We start from the raw sequence: 14,409 nt of genomic DNA, 5'->3' as shown, positions 1-14,409 counted from the left end.
CCAATGGACTCTATGAATGAGTCCCAATAAGGAAACTTTGTCAACTTGCTTTTCCACCCCACACATCACCAGCCTACCCACCTCCCACACACTCCTGTGCTATTTCCCATTTCTCATGTGCCTGAGGGGTGGTAAGAGAGGGATGTATTTTCACTCCCCCACCCAGTAATTCTTCTTTTGAAGATCCTCAAGGTTTAAGTAACTGAATTACAGCACCCACTTGTCCCCAAGCTTTGCAACTGGTGTGACACAAGGTCATTTCAGGCATAGTGTGGCAGGGGGTTGGCTTCTGATCATTTCCCACTGTCCTGAGCCCAGTGGGTTAGGTCTGAGTCCAATACAAGGCCTCTGGACCCTGGAGTGCTTCGAAATCCAGAAGAGATCTGAGAAGAGTTATCATGGTCATGGAGCCTGAGTACCAGATGCTTGGCTCTGCCTCACAGATCAAAACAGTGAGCACGATTAAGCAGGGTGGTGTATTGGGCATAATTTTTTGGACAAATCATCCTTGATGTGTCTGGGAGAAGATTTTCACATCTCCAAGGCCTCTGAAAAATGACAAGAACTACCTGACCTTCCAGGATGATCCGAATTTGTTTTGGAGCTCAAGTCACATAGAAGAGCTAAAGGGATAAACAGACATCTCTCAGTTCACTTCCTCTATGTACCTGCCAGCTGGCCTCAAAAAACATTAGCCACCCCTTTATTCTGGCATTGTATATACATTTAAGTGACTGAAAAGATGCTCTGCTGCCATCCAACGCCACTGAACAGACACGGTGCCAAAGTCAGCATGGAGGAGATAAGAGCTACAGAGCAGAAAGGGGCAGGGAAAGGAAAAGAGGAGGGCATTGAGGAAAGCAACAGCTCGAGACAGTCCTGCAGTGAAAACAGCAGGGCTGGAGCAGCCTCAGCTCTGCCACCTGATAGCTGGCAAGCCTCAGAAATAATGACATTTGTCCCGGTTAGCTTTCTCCTTCATAGAAATATGGGATTGGCTAAGCCATCAAAGTCTATTTCAATGGTGAATCTGTCTGATTTGATCTGATTTGGACCTGAAAAATACAGGGAACAAGGTTGGGAGAGGGCATTTTGGTTCCTGTTTTCCATCTCTACTTAGCCTCCTTAATTGCTAATAGGTTAGTTTGGTGGAAAGGAATGCAGAAAACTCTAACTTCTCTCAGTTTTGGAGTTGACAGGCCAGGCCCTATACTTCATGCACCCTGAAGCACCATTCAATGAAATGCCATTGTGGAGCAATGAGGTAAGAGGCAAGGGAAGTGTGAAGGTTTGGAGTTTGGAGAGGAAAAAAAAACCAAAACTACCACCTCCGAGAATCCAAATGACCAGGGACAAGGCTGCAACAGCTCAAAGGTCTCACAGAGTCGGGTGGTCATTGTATCTCTTCCTCTAAGACTGCAGTTAAGAGTGGTCAGTTGTTTCAACACTTTCTTCTGGTTATTCCACCTCAATTTCTCATATGTACAAAAGTATAAAACAATAAAGTGCAGTTTATGTTTCAGTGACACTTTTCCTTGCTTTAATATTTGTTGTCCTTTCTGCTTTTGAAATGCGCTTTCAATTACAAAATATTAAACTACACTCAAAAGAGGTGTAGAAAAAGCCAGCCATTCGGCACAGCCTGGAAAAGCTCACAAGCAAGGATGGAGAAGTGCAGAGGTTGAGAAGTGACTGAAGCAGTGGCTACAAATGCTCACAGGAAGCTAAAAACTATCCAACAGGGTATGCTTAATGTCAGCACAGGGTAGACTGGTCACTACCAGAGTAGGTGGCTGCATTATGATTGACTGGGTTAAGATTCTACACAACAGTACAATGTCTTTCCAGTTAAAGAGTTCTTGGTCTGCACCGATCACAGGGTGGCTGGGGTTACTGGATCAGTTTATTAGTTTTTCAAAATGCTGTCGTAGACCTGATAGATGTATTGAGAGACTTCAGGAGCTCTACACTTCAGCGACAGCTGTTGGAGAGAAAAGAGAAGGAAGATTAGCATGGAGGTCCACAATGAAAAGTTATCCACACATTCAGTCAACTTCTGACGCAATGAAAGAGGACCTTCTATTCCAAGAGTGGGCCAACAAAAGAGTATGTTAATAGTGAGCATTTTGTAATTTCAATAATACCAATGTCTAGTTGTGCTACATTCTATATGGGTCTATGAGGTAGGAAACCTGATTACAGGATGAAAAGATGCTCTGATGCTTTGTCAAGAGTTGTGGGGCGTCATTACCAAAAGAAACCCGTTGGCTTAGCAACAGTCATTTTACTTCTCTGCCTCTGTCCCTCAGGATGTAAAAAAGCCATTGCATAAAAGCCTAAGGTAAATTCAAGGCACTAGGCCTCTTGTGTATTATGGAGAATGATAACACAAAAAGACACTCAGTATGGCTGGACAACCAATCATGTCAAACATTTAATTCTTTCATTTTCTGCCTTGTTAGACATGCAAGTCAGTTATTTCCAATACCACTCTACTCCTCTCCTACTGTTGTTCTTTTAATATAATCATCATCAAGGTAAACATCAATATTAAAAGATTTCAATGTTGAATCTGAGCATTTAACTCTGTGAGCAGACAAAATTTAAACCCTTAAACACTAATAGCTTAGACAAAATCCTATCAACAATAATAGCATGTTATAAGCATTTGAAATGCATTTTAGAACCAGGAAGATATACATTTTGTATTACTGACATCAATGCTTAATGTATTAGGGAAGGGTAACAAAAGTTGTTTTAGTCAGGTGCTAGTGGCTCCTGCCTATAATCCTAGCTACTCAGGAGGCTAAGATTTGAAGACTGTGGTTCAAAGCCAGCTTGGGCAAGAAAGTCTGTAAGACTCTTATCTCCAATAAACTATCAAAAACCCTGAAGTAGAAGTGTGGCTGAAGTGGTAGAGTGATAGCCTTGAGCAGAAGCAGCTCAGGGAGAATGCCCTGGCCTTGAGTTCAAGCCCCAGGACAGGCAAAAAAGAAAAACGGCTATTTTTAATCATGTATTTCTAAGAGATTTAATTTCTTGTGCCAGTCCTGGGGTTTGAATTCAGGACCTAGGTGCTGTCCCTGAGCTTTTGTTGCTCAAGGCTAGCACTCTACCATTTGAGCCACAGCTCCACTTCTGGCTTATTGAATACTTAATTGTCCATAAGAGACTCACAGACTCTCATAGATTTTTCTGCCTGGGCTGAATCTGAACTGAATCTGAATCCTCAGATCAAAGTCTCCTGAGTAGCTAAGATTACAGGCATAAGCCACTGGTGCCCAGTTGATTTTTTTTTTAATTACCTTATAATTCTCATTAGAGATGTTGGATGATTTAAAATAGTATCAAAGGTACAAAGATACTGGCCCGACCTTGACAAAAAGCAGGTACCTTTAAAAAAGTAAAGATGATGGGCTGGGAAGGTGGCTCAGTGGTAGAGCGCTTGCCTTGCATGCATGAGGCCCTGGTTCGATTCCTCAGCACCACATAAGCAGAAAAAAAAAAGCCAGAAGTGGCACTGTGGCTCAAGTGTTAGAGCGCTAGCCTTGAGCTGAAGAGCTGAGGGACAGCGCCCAGGCCCAGAGTTCAGGCCCCACGACCGGACCCCCCCCCCAAAAAAAAAAGGTAAAGATGAATAAAAACAAACCCCAAAAAAAGAAATCATTAAAAGATACTCAAGGCCAGGCACCTGTAGAAAACTAGTACTCAGGAGGGTGAGATCTGAGGATCATGGTTCAAAGCCAGCCCCAGGCAGGAAAGTCCGAGAGACTCTTATTTTTTTGGTTGGTGTGGGACCTGAACTCTGGGCCTGGGCGCTGTCCCTCATCTCTTCAGCTGAGGCTAGCACTCTATCACTTGAGCCACAGCACCACTTCCGACTTTTTTCTGCTTATGTGGTGCTGAGGAATCAAACCCAGGGCCTTATGCATTCAAGGCAAGCACTCTACCACTGAGCTACCTTCCCAGCGGCCCCTCCTTCCACCCCTCCTCCCCCGCCTCTTATCTCCAATTAACTACCAGAAAACTGGAAATAGTCCTGTGGTCCAAGTGGTAGAGTGCTTATCTTGAGTTGAAGAGCTCAGGAACAGTGCCCAGGCTGAGTTCAAGCCCCATGACTGACCAAAAAAAAAAAAAGATACTCTACCCTTTATATAACAAATACATGCTAGTTTAAAAAAAAAAAAAAAGAAAAAAATATTATATTTAGAGCTTAACTCTTCAAGGCATTTCCTAAAGTGCTGCTTAATATCATCCAGGAAAGTAATTCCAATGAGCATAAAAACCCAAAACACAGCAACCAACCAACCAATAGTAAGAATATAAATATGTGTAGAAAAAAACCCTTCCTTCTTTGGTTCAAGTTGCAACTTTCTTCTTTATCTTTTGGCTTCCTACAGAGGCAATCCTTTCCTTTCCTTTCGTGGTGTGTGTGTGTGTGTGTGTGTGTGTGTGTGTGTGTGTGTGTGTGTGTGTGTGTGTGTGTGTGTGTGTGTGTGTGTGTGTGTGTGTGTGTGTGTGTGTGTGTGTGTGTGTGTGTGTGTGTGTGTGTGTGTGTGTGTGTGTGTGTGTGTGTGTGTTTTAGAGAGAGAGAGAGAGAAAAAGAGAGAGAGAGAGAGAGAGTATGTGTGTATGTCCTGGGGCTTGAACACGGCACAGGCTTTGTCCCTGAGCTTTTGTACTCAAGGCTAGTACTCTACCATTTGAGCCATAAGGCCACTTCTGGTTTTTATTGGGGATAAGAGTCTCATGGATGCCCAGGAGTGATCCTCATATCTCAACCTCCTGAGTAGTTAGGATTACAACAGGTGTGAGCCATGGGTGCCTGACTAAACTTACTTATTTTCTTTCTTTCTTTCCTTCTTCCTTCCTTTCTTTCCTTCCTTTCCTTTCTTTTTCTTTCTTTCTTTCCCTCCCTCCCTTCCCTCCTTCCTTCATTGTGGGGCTTGAATTCTGGGCCTGGGCGCTGTCCCTCAGCTCTTTAGCTCAAGGCAAGCACTCTACCACTTGAGCCACAGCGCCACTTCTGGTTTTCTGAGTGGTTTATTGGAGATTAAGAGTCTCATGGACTTTCCTGCCCAGGCTGGCTTTCAACCGAGGTCCTCAGATCTCAGCCTCCTGAGTAGCTAGGATTACAGGCGTGAGCCACTGGCACCTGGCTAAACATACTTTCTTAATGAAATAAAACAGGAGTCAGGGTTGGGGGAAAGGTGTTTTATCTCTTAGGATTCCAAGACACTATCAGTTCTTTATGCACTGTTATTGACTCAAGTGGACTTCTTTCCTCCTAAATACAGGCTGAGATAAGATCAATGGTGTATTGAATGGGCCTTGAAGGTGATGGAGAGAAGGCAATGAATCTGGGTGATTTTGATGTCTAGAGCACTGCTTAAGGGCAATGGACCTAAGTCAGGTGCTGCCTTTTAATGAGGATCATCTCATACAAGGAGAGAGCTCATGCATGGGTTAACTTTGCTATGAGCTCTGTATAGCACAATACTCAACTTGAGTCTTTGTTCACCTGGACATATCTAATTACCAGTTCAAACCATGAGTGGGGAACATCTGGCCCATGGGCCATATGTCAAAATCATTTGGTATATGAGAAGGCAGACATGTATGCTTCTAGTCATCTGTCTGACTGCACTGATTATTTTTTATGTCCATAGAAGTTTCTAAGTATCTTAATTGTCATGGGCAGAAAAAAACCAGTTCCCTACCCCAGCTAAAGCATTAAGTTCAGCACTATTCTGCATTTTTTTTTCTTCTGTCAGTCGTGGGGCTTGAACTCTGGGCTTGGGCGCTGTCCCTAAGCTCTTCAGCTCAAGGCTAGCCTTCTACTGCTTGAGCCACAGCGCCACTTCCAGTTTTCAAGTGGTTTATTGGAGATAAGAGTCTCACGGACTTTTCTGCCTGGGCTGGCTTTGAACTGTGATCCTCAGATCTCAGCCTCCTGAATAGCTAGGATTATAGGCATGAGCCACCGGCGCCTGGCTCTATTCTGCATTTTCAAACATGTGCAGCAGCATTCAGTGTTCTTTTTAGGCCACCGACCCTGTGGCTCCACTGTTTGGCTTAGGCACACCTACCAACTCCACCACTGTAATATGGAATGGCACACAGGGCTTCTGCAAAGTGTCAGCTTGAAGATACTTTGTGTGTGTGGATTTTTGGGTAGGAATGCCTTTTGATAGCATAGATACTTTCAAGTGTTCTGAAAGTGCCCATGAAGACCCAAATATCTTCATTTGCATGCTTATGTTTTAAGTGAATAGAGATCACTTTCAGAGAACTCCTCAGGCTTCTATAGGAAAAGCTCCCTCACTATTTCTAAGAACCATGTGCAAATCTGTAACTCTCTCAAAACACAAATTAAACAAAATAACAAAATATATAGGAAGGCTCAGGCAAAACAGCTATAATTCCAGTGTCTCTATTCCTCTTCAGTTAATATGGAGCCCATGGTCTATGCATATTGTCAACTACTTCTTGATCACAAAAAAGGACAAACTTGCTGATTGCAGGTGACTCATGCCTGTAATCCTAGCTAATTATGAAGCTGAGATATGGAGGATCACAGTTTGAAGCCAGTCCAGGCAGAAAAGTTTGTTAGTGTCCATTCAAAATAACCAGCAAAAAAGAGGAGTGGAGGCATGGCTCAAGTGGTTAAGTGGTAGGTGAACTTATACACATCTAGTCAAATGATAAAATTGCATAGTACTACATACTGCCCAATCGAAAAAACGGATTGGGCAGTATGTAGTACTGTGACTGGGGGAAAAAAAAAGCCCAGAGAGTATGAAATATAAAAAAGTGGTTGGACACCAGTGGTTCACACCTATAATCTTAGCTATTCAGGGTGCTGAGATCTGAGGATCAAGGTTCCAAGCCAGCCTGGGCAGAAACTGTGAGACTCTTATCTCCAACTAATCACCAGAAAACTAGAAGTGGTGCTGTGGCTCAAAGTGGTAGAGCACTAGCTTTGAGCGAAAAAGCTCAGTGACAGCCTCCAGGCCCTGAGGTTCAAGACCCATGACCAACAAAAAACAAACAACAAACAAACAAAAAAAGAGAAAATGACAAAAACCTGGTAAAATCTGAATAATGTCTATTAGTTAACTACAGTGCATTATACCTATTTTGTAGGTTTTTTGTGTGTGTACACATGCATATGTGCACAAGTACGTTGGTCCCGGGGCTTGAACTCTGTCCCTAAGCTTATTTGTTCAAAGCTATTGCTCTACCACTTGAGCCACAACTCCACTTCTGATTTTTTTGGTGACTGGCTGTAAATAAGCGTTTCAGACACTTTCCTACCCAGGCTGGCTTTGAACTGTGATCTGTAGATCTCAGCCTCTGAGTAGCTAGGATTATAGGTGTGAACACTGGTATTTTCTAGTTTTGAAAATATAATACCAGTATATAAGATATAAATAGGAAAAACTGGGAAAAAGAGACACAGTACTTTATGTCCCACTAAAAAAAAAAACTCATGACATAAGGTTCTAAAATTTTTACACAAACTATATTTATAACAGTGATACCAAGGTACCAAGAAGCCCTTCTCAAAATAAAGAATATAGTTCAGTAAACATCAAGAAATGCAAGCAGCTGGGTGCAGGTGACTCAAGCTTGTACTTAGGAGGCTGAGATATAAGAAGCACTGAAGTCAGCCTGGCCAGACATGCCTGAGAAACTCCTTTCCCCAAATAACTAGCAAAAAGCCAGAACTGGAGGCATGGCTCAAGACAGCTAAGAGTGAGAAATACGTGTGCACACACACACCTAACAGGACTTGGGGATCTTACAGTGAAAATGTGTCCTTTCAGCCATATTTCAGAGGTTTCCTTTTTTGAGGAACTTAGCAAATGACAGGGTAAGTTACTCTCCAAAAACACAAGAGATTGGTGGGGAACAGAAATGGAGGAAAGTATACTTTATGGAGGAGGCCTTTAACTTGACAGGATATAACACCACACACACACACTCACACACACACACATGCACCCATGTGCGTACACGTACAGACTTGGGACTGCCCCACACACACACACATGCACCCATGTGCGTACACGTACAGACTTGGGACTGCCCATTCCAGCTTACTTCAAGAAAGAGAACCAGTAGAGAAAAAAATATAGTTCTGGATATGCACTAGTGAAAAGATAGTTGACAAAGTTAACAAATAGGGTCACATGTATGTTTTCCCTCATATGTGGAAGCTAGATCTAAATTACAACATACATAATAACATGTACAGGGTTTTATGCATATTCACGCAAACTGACTAAAATATGGCATACAAAACAAACACAGGAGACAGAAACAATTTTTTTTGGGGGGGGCAATGGTGAGCACAGGAATGGAGGGAGGAAGGCACAAATGCAGGCATTATATTCACATTATGTAAAAAATGAACTACGTAACGAGGGCAGGAATGGGAGAAGGAAAATGGGGAAGAATGATAAAAGAGGTGATACTAAGATGTACTGCACTCATAACCTAACTTATGGAACTGAAACCTCTGTGTACAATTATTTAATAAAAAAAAGAGAGAAAAGAAAAATGAGGCCACATCTTTTTCTTAGCTAAATGGTTGGAGGGTTTCCCAAATCAACTTATTATTCACCTTCCTCAGAACTAATAAACACTGAGCCTCTTCTCCTCTCTGTCACTTTCCTCTTACCTTTCAAAACACTTTATGCTACAAGATAAGGTATTTCCCTTCATCTTAAGGGTCTGTCCTTCATTTTACAAAATGCAGATTACTGGAGAACATTATATAACAGCAAACAAATGACCAGTGCTTAAGGAGTCAATCTTTGCTGTTCAATGAAGCTTCTACCCTATAAAGTAGTACCTGAATTTTTATATTAGTTCCTTTAATGTAGTACTGAAGGAAGTTTTCCAAATTAAAGGGAAAACTGGTAGGCTGGAAAATGCCCTCCTGGTTAAGGAAACCATGATTAAGAATGATGAATGACTTGTTTAGAATTATGTAATTCATTGACAGGTGTCTTGATTCTTCCTATATCATAATCTATTTTGAGAAGGTTCACTTACAGGCTGCCGAGTGTCTTCTACTTTGCCTTATCTCTCATGGGTCATGTGCTTGTGACTCTAATATCTTTAGGTCATAAGCTCCCAAAATGAGAGGGATGAGTTTGTTGCATACCCTGCTTCCAGAGCCACAGCACTATTCTTGTGGTTGGGGCAGCACTGCAGCAGGAAGGTTTCATCAAGGCAGCTGAGGACCTCTTTAGTTTTAAGTTCCTCAGGACTGTGGACTGCTTGTTAGATTTCTCAAGTCCGAAGTACCTCCCTTCTAAGCCTTTGCAACCTGCTCTAATTCATCTCACCTGTTCTGGGAAAGGTCTTACCGTGTAATTAGGGTTTCCTGGCTGAATACGCAGCTCGGCCAAAATCCAAATGCCATTAGTGAGCTTCAGGGATTGGTACAGCATGTCCTGCCCTTCCACATTCCTCTTGGCAATAGTGTAGACATTATTGTTTTGCAACTTGCTGGAAACAGTATCTAGAAATGTAAATGCAAAAGCTTCAGTTACATTTCAGACAAATGCACTCTCTCAACACTCTTTAAGAGCCACATATGATCAAGTACCATCATGTGAGCATCTGTGCTATTTCAGGAAACCTCTCTCTCACAAACAGCAAAATGAAGGTTTATCAAGTCCCGAACTATCGGATTCTCAGACAGTTAGTGCACTATTAGTTTAAGAGTTACTTACAGGCTGTGAAATAGATGGCCCTAAAGATGTTTTAGTAAGATTAAACTAGTGCTAGATGGTGAAAATGCTATGAAAAGTGTATGGGGTGTCACAGTGGCTGTTGGTGGTGATATTCATTTCTTGAATACTAGGATCAAGCTTTTGATCAAATCCACACACTTCTTCACAAAGTCACCATTACTTCACAGTGATCCACTTGGACCTCAATTGCCAGGATCAGAAAAGGACACAGAATGAAGTTCTTTCAAGTCAAATTTATTAATCTGAATGCTCAAGAAGTTTTTCTTTCTCCCTACAAAAGGAAATTGGGTCAGGTGCTGTTGGCTCATGTCTGTAATCCTAGCTCTCAGAAGGCTGAGAGCTGAGGATCACAGTTTAAAGCCAGCCCAACCAGGAAAAGTGAGACTCTTTTCAATTAACCTCCAAAAAAACAAAGCTAGAAGTGGAGCTATGGCTCAAGTGGTAGAGCACTAGCCTTGAACAAAAAAGTTCAGGGACAGTGTTCAGGCCCCAAGTTCAAGTCCCCATTACTGGCACACAAAAAAAGGCAACTGATTTATCAGATGATTGTATCAAAGATTGAACAAGAGCCCCTATGTGTGCTGGGTAGGCACTTCACCACTTGAACCAAAAGTCCCATCCCTTTTGTTTTGCATTTTGTTTTGTTAATTTTTGTGTAGGTTGGCTTCAAAATTTCAATCTAGATTTTCTTGTAGCATGTATCACCAAGCCTAGCAAGCAAATAAATTAAGATAACAGACCTCTAAATAAATAATGAAACAATGTGTCAACAAAGATTGGGGATGATAGAATGTGCAAAGGTGACTTCTGTCAGACTCTCAAATCCCCGATGCAACTCCTAGTCAGATGGAAGTGTGGAGACACCAAAGGATAAGCATATATTTGAATTTGACTCTTACTCAGGATTACAGCATCAGAGACACAGGAGTTCATAAGTAAAGGTCATTTCTCTTTCTGTGAGATGCTATAGCTTTTTTTTTTTCTGGGTCCGGTTGTGGGGCCTGAACTCTGGGCCTGGGCACTGTCCCTCAGCTCTTCAGCTCAAGGCTAGCACTCTACCACTTGAGCCAAAGCACCACTTTCGGCTTTTTTCTTATGTAGTGCTGAGGAATCGAACCCAGGGTCTCGAGCATGCAAGGCAAGTGCTCTACCACTGAGCCACCTTCCCAGCCCCGCTACAGCATTTTTAAGATAAGAAACTTTAAGAACAGAGATGACAAACACAGCTTGTTAACTGTTTGTTATGTTCATTTCTGATGAGAATTCAAATTACTCATGCCTACTCCAGGAACTAAATTCTCCCACATAAAAATCTGTCATATTCTAGTGCTCTCTAGGAAAAGGAAGTCATGGTGGACAGCCACTACCCTCATAAACAGTAAGCTCCCAGCACAGGGATCCTGAAGATGTCCCATCAGGGATACAACAGATAACCTGTCATCAGTATCTGTGACGACGTCTCTGATTTAGATCCTGACTTAGCAATATTCCATAACGCTACCTTCTGCTCTGATGTAGGCTGCTTTTGGAGGTGTGTCTTACTGTGATGTCCTTCCATACTCAAATCAGTGATAGCTATGTGGAGGAGGCACTAAGATGTCATTTAGTATTCTCACCACAGTTAAGGGCTCTTACAATTTACACTTGGTTGTTAAGCACCATCACCAGTTGGAGTTTGGCTACTGCCTTTTGACAGAACTGTCTTCAATACACAGGGGCTTGATTTTAGTTGTGAAAGCTACACATGGTAGGAACCTTTGTTCAAGAGTCTTCCTGTTGTATGGGCGCTGGTGGCTCACGCCTAGCCTAACCCTAGCTACTCAGGAGGCTGAGATCTGAGGATCGTGGTCCAAAGCCAGCCCACGCAGTGAAGTCCTTGAGACTCTTATTTTCACTTAACCACCAGAAAACTGGAAGTGGTGATGTGGCTCAAGCGATAGAGCACTCACCTTGAACTAAAGAGATCAGGGACAGCGACCAGGCCCAGAGTTCAAGCCCCATGACTGACCAAAAAAAAGGCGTCTTCCTGTTGCATAGGTATACATTGTAGGCTATACACAGATGCTATAGACTTATGAAGATTTCACCACTTGTGTAAGAGTAACAGGCCAGGAACTTGGTTTTGCTCATACAGTATGGCTGTATTGTGATTTCTATTAGAGGATTAAATGAAAGGAGAGTTCTATAACAAAGTATGCATGTTTTAGACCTTTTATCTACTTTTAATTTTTACAGGACTGAGGATTGAACTCAGAGCCTTGTGCATGCTAAGCAAGTGCTGTACCACTGAACTATTCTCATAGTTCATACATTTCAGGTACCAAGTTTGAATTTGAAGATTTATAGCGTAAAGGATAATTGGACTCTGCTAAATGTTATACAGAGTGACAATGGTGGTGGTACATGCCTGTAATCCCAGAACTTAGGAGGCTAAGGCCAGAGGATGAGGAATTTGAGACTAGTCTTGCCTATATGTAAGACTGATCTCAAAAATACCACCACCACCACCAAACAAAAAACTGGTGGCAATGAGAGCCAGATATAAGGAGGCTTTAGGAATAGACTTCTTTTTTTTTTTTTTGTCGGTCGTGGGGCTTGAACTCTGGGCCTGGGCGCTGTCCCTCAGCTCTTCAGCTCAAGGCGAGCGCTCTACCACTTGAGCTACAGCGCCACTTCCGGTTTTCTGGTGGTTTATTGGAGATAGGAGTCTCACGGTCTCTCCTGCTCGGGCTGGCTTTGAACGGCGATTCTCAGATCTCAGCTTCCTGAGTAGCTAGGATTACAGGCGTGAGCCACCAGCGCCCGGCTAGGAATAGACTTCTTGAGAAACTATGTGAACTCTTGGGAAACAGGAGGAAACTTGCAGTTTTGAGTCTTTGGGAATGCAAATTATTTCAATGTGTGCTAATGATGTAATCTCAGGCATAAGACACTGAGATCTGCCCCAAAGTACAGGGGAAAGAAAAATAGTCAAATACCATCACACCAGCTTCAAGATGTAATTTCCTCTGGTTTGTTTCCTTCCATAAGTTTAGATTTTTGGATCTGGTGTTTGAACTCTTACAAGGTATGAATATGGTTATCTTTCACCTTTCTTCTTTATACAAGGTCAATAAAGGAAGTCTGTGAGGCTCTTTTCTCCAATAAACTACTCAGAAAAAGCCAGAAGTCGCACTGTGGTTCAAATGGTAGAGCGCTAGCCTTGAGCACAAAGAAGCTCAAGGATAGTGCCCAGGCCCTGAATTCAAGTCCAGGGCTGGGGAGAGAAAAAGAGAGAGAAGGTAACTCAAGCAGAGTTTGGGAATGGGAGAATTTGTATCAAAACCACTAGGTCTGTTGAAAAGATCATTTGTTACCACCTGAGCAAACAAACTAGAATGAAGTGCTAGCTAGAAAAGTTCTTTTTGTTCTGGTACTGGAGCTTGAACTCAGGGGTACCATGTGCCAAAGGTTTGGAAGAAATGCAAGGAAACAGAAATTGAACTCAGTTTTACCTAGTGCCTATGCTTGAAGAAATATTTCTCACTACAGTGCCTACCTAGTGACAACAGAGTAACCTTATCTCTGAGCTTTGCAGAACACTTATTTGCGCAAACAGATCTCAATACATATAGAAACAACTAGCAGTAGGAAGTTAATAGTCCTGTCCATTTAGAACCTTCCTCTTCTTTTCATTTTTTGAGATAAAGTCTAAGGAGTGTTGCCCAGACTGTTCTTCCCTGTACTACACCCCAAGCAATAAATCATCATCATCATCTTTTTTTTTTTTTTGTACTGGAGTTTGACCTCAGGGCCTTGTGCTTGCTAGGCAGGTGCCCTACCACTTGAGCTATGTGCCCTAGCCGTCAGAACCTGTCTTACCTAAAAATAAAAGAAACAACTTATTTTTTGTTGGTTGTGGGGCTTGTCTGGGCCTGGGCGCTGTCCCTGAGCTCTTCTATTTATTTTTGTTGTTTGTAGTCCTTGAATTTAATCTCTGGGGCTTTATGAATGTTAGGCAAATATTGAACCATTTAAACCAATCCTCCAGCTCTCATTGTTATTGTTTTTGAGATAGGGTGGTGCTGCCACCTTTGCCCTGGCTAGTCTGCCAGTGCCTTCCAAGTACTTGGGGTTATAAGCATGAATATCTGGCTACTTCTTATCTAAAATTTTCCGGTATTTAAAAATCAGTGTCTTCATCAGCTCCCAATCATCTATAATTTTCTATCAAGATCTGACTATTTACTAAGCCTTGGGAAGATATCTTCCTTTTTTCTTCTTTTTAAAAAGAGATGAAAAAGCAAAAGTAAAAGCCTAAAGCTAGACTGGTAAAGTCCTTTAAGGCTATGACTTCCTGTAGCCCTCAGTACTCGCTTCATCTGTAAATGTCTACACTAGCAAAGAAAAGCTATTTTAAGTGTTGGTGCTATTGTGATTAGGGCAGATCAGCTGGAAAGGATGGTATTTTTAGCTCTCAGCTAGACACAGGGTGTTGAATCAGAAGGCACAAAACCAGCAAACACTTCTGTTAATAGATCCCTTAAGACTAGAAGGAAATGTAAGGCCCAGGGCATTCTAGGGTGGAGCCAAAGGAAGAGGTATGAAGAATGAGTTATAGAAAGTGGACTAGTAAGATTGGCAGTGATTTACTGTTAAA

The 14,409-nt window shown here is 42.2% G+C and overlaps 1 protein-coding gene across 2 annotated transcripts in view; it reads right to left on the bottom strand.

Moving 5' to 3' along the window:
• Positions 1-496: 496 nt before the first annotated feature.
• The window catches only part of Ap2b1 (adaptor related protein complex 2 subunit beta 1), a 120,179-nt gene continuing 106,266 nt past the window's right edge, over positions 497-14,409 (bottom strand). For both annotated transcript variants that reach the window (XM_042693795.1, XM_042693803.1), the window contains 2 exons: positions 9,381-9,535; positions 497-1,981 (listed from right to left, as the gene is read on the bottom strand). In XM_042693795.1, coding sequence (XP_042549729.1) covers positions 1,907-1,981; positions 9,381-9,535 — 230 coding nt within the window. In that variant the 3' untranslated portion in view covers positions 497-1,906. The remainder of the gene's footprint in view (positions 1,982-9,380; positions 9,536-14,409) is intronic.

The sequence above is a fragment of the Dipodomys spectabilis genome, unplaced genomic scaffold, assembly GCF_019054845.1.
Source record: "Dipodomys spectabilis isolate Male_0828 unplaced genomic scaffold, ASM1905484v1 ptg000004l, whole genome shotgun sequence".
NCBI classification, from domain to species: Eukaryota; Metazoa; Chordata; class Mammalia; order Rodentia; family Heteromyidae; genus Dipodomys; species Dipodomys spectabilis.
This window is presented reverse-complemented; position numbering and strand designations above follow the sequence as displayed.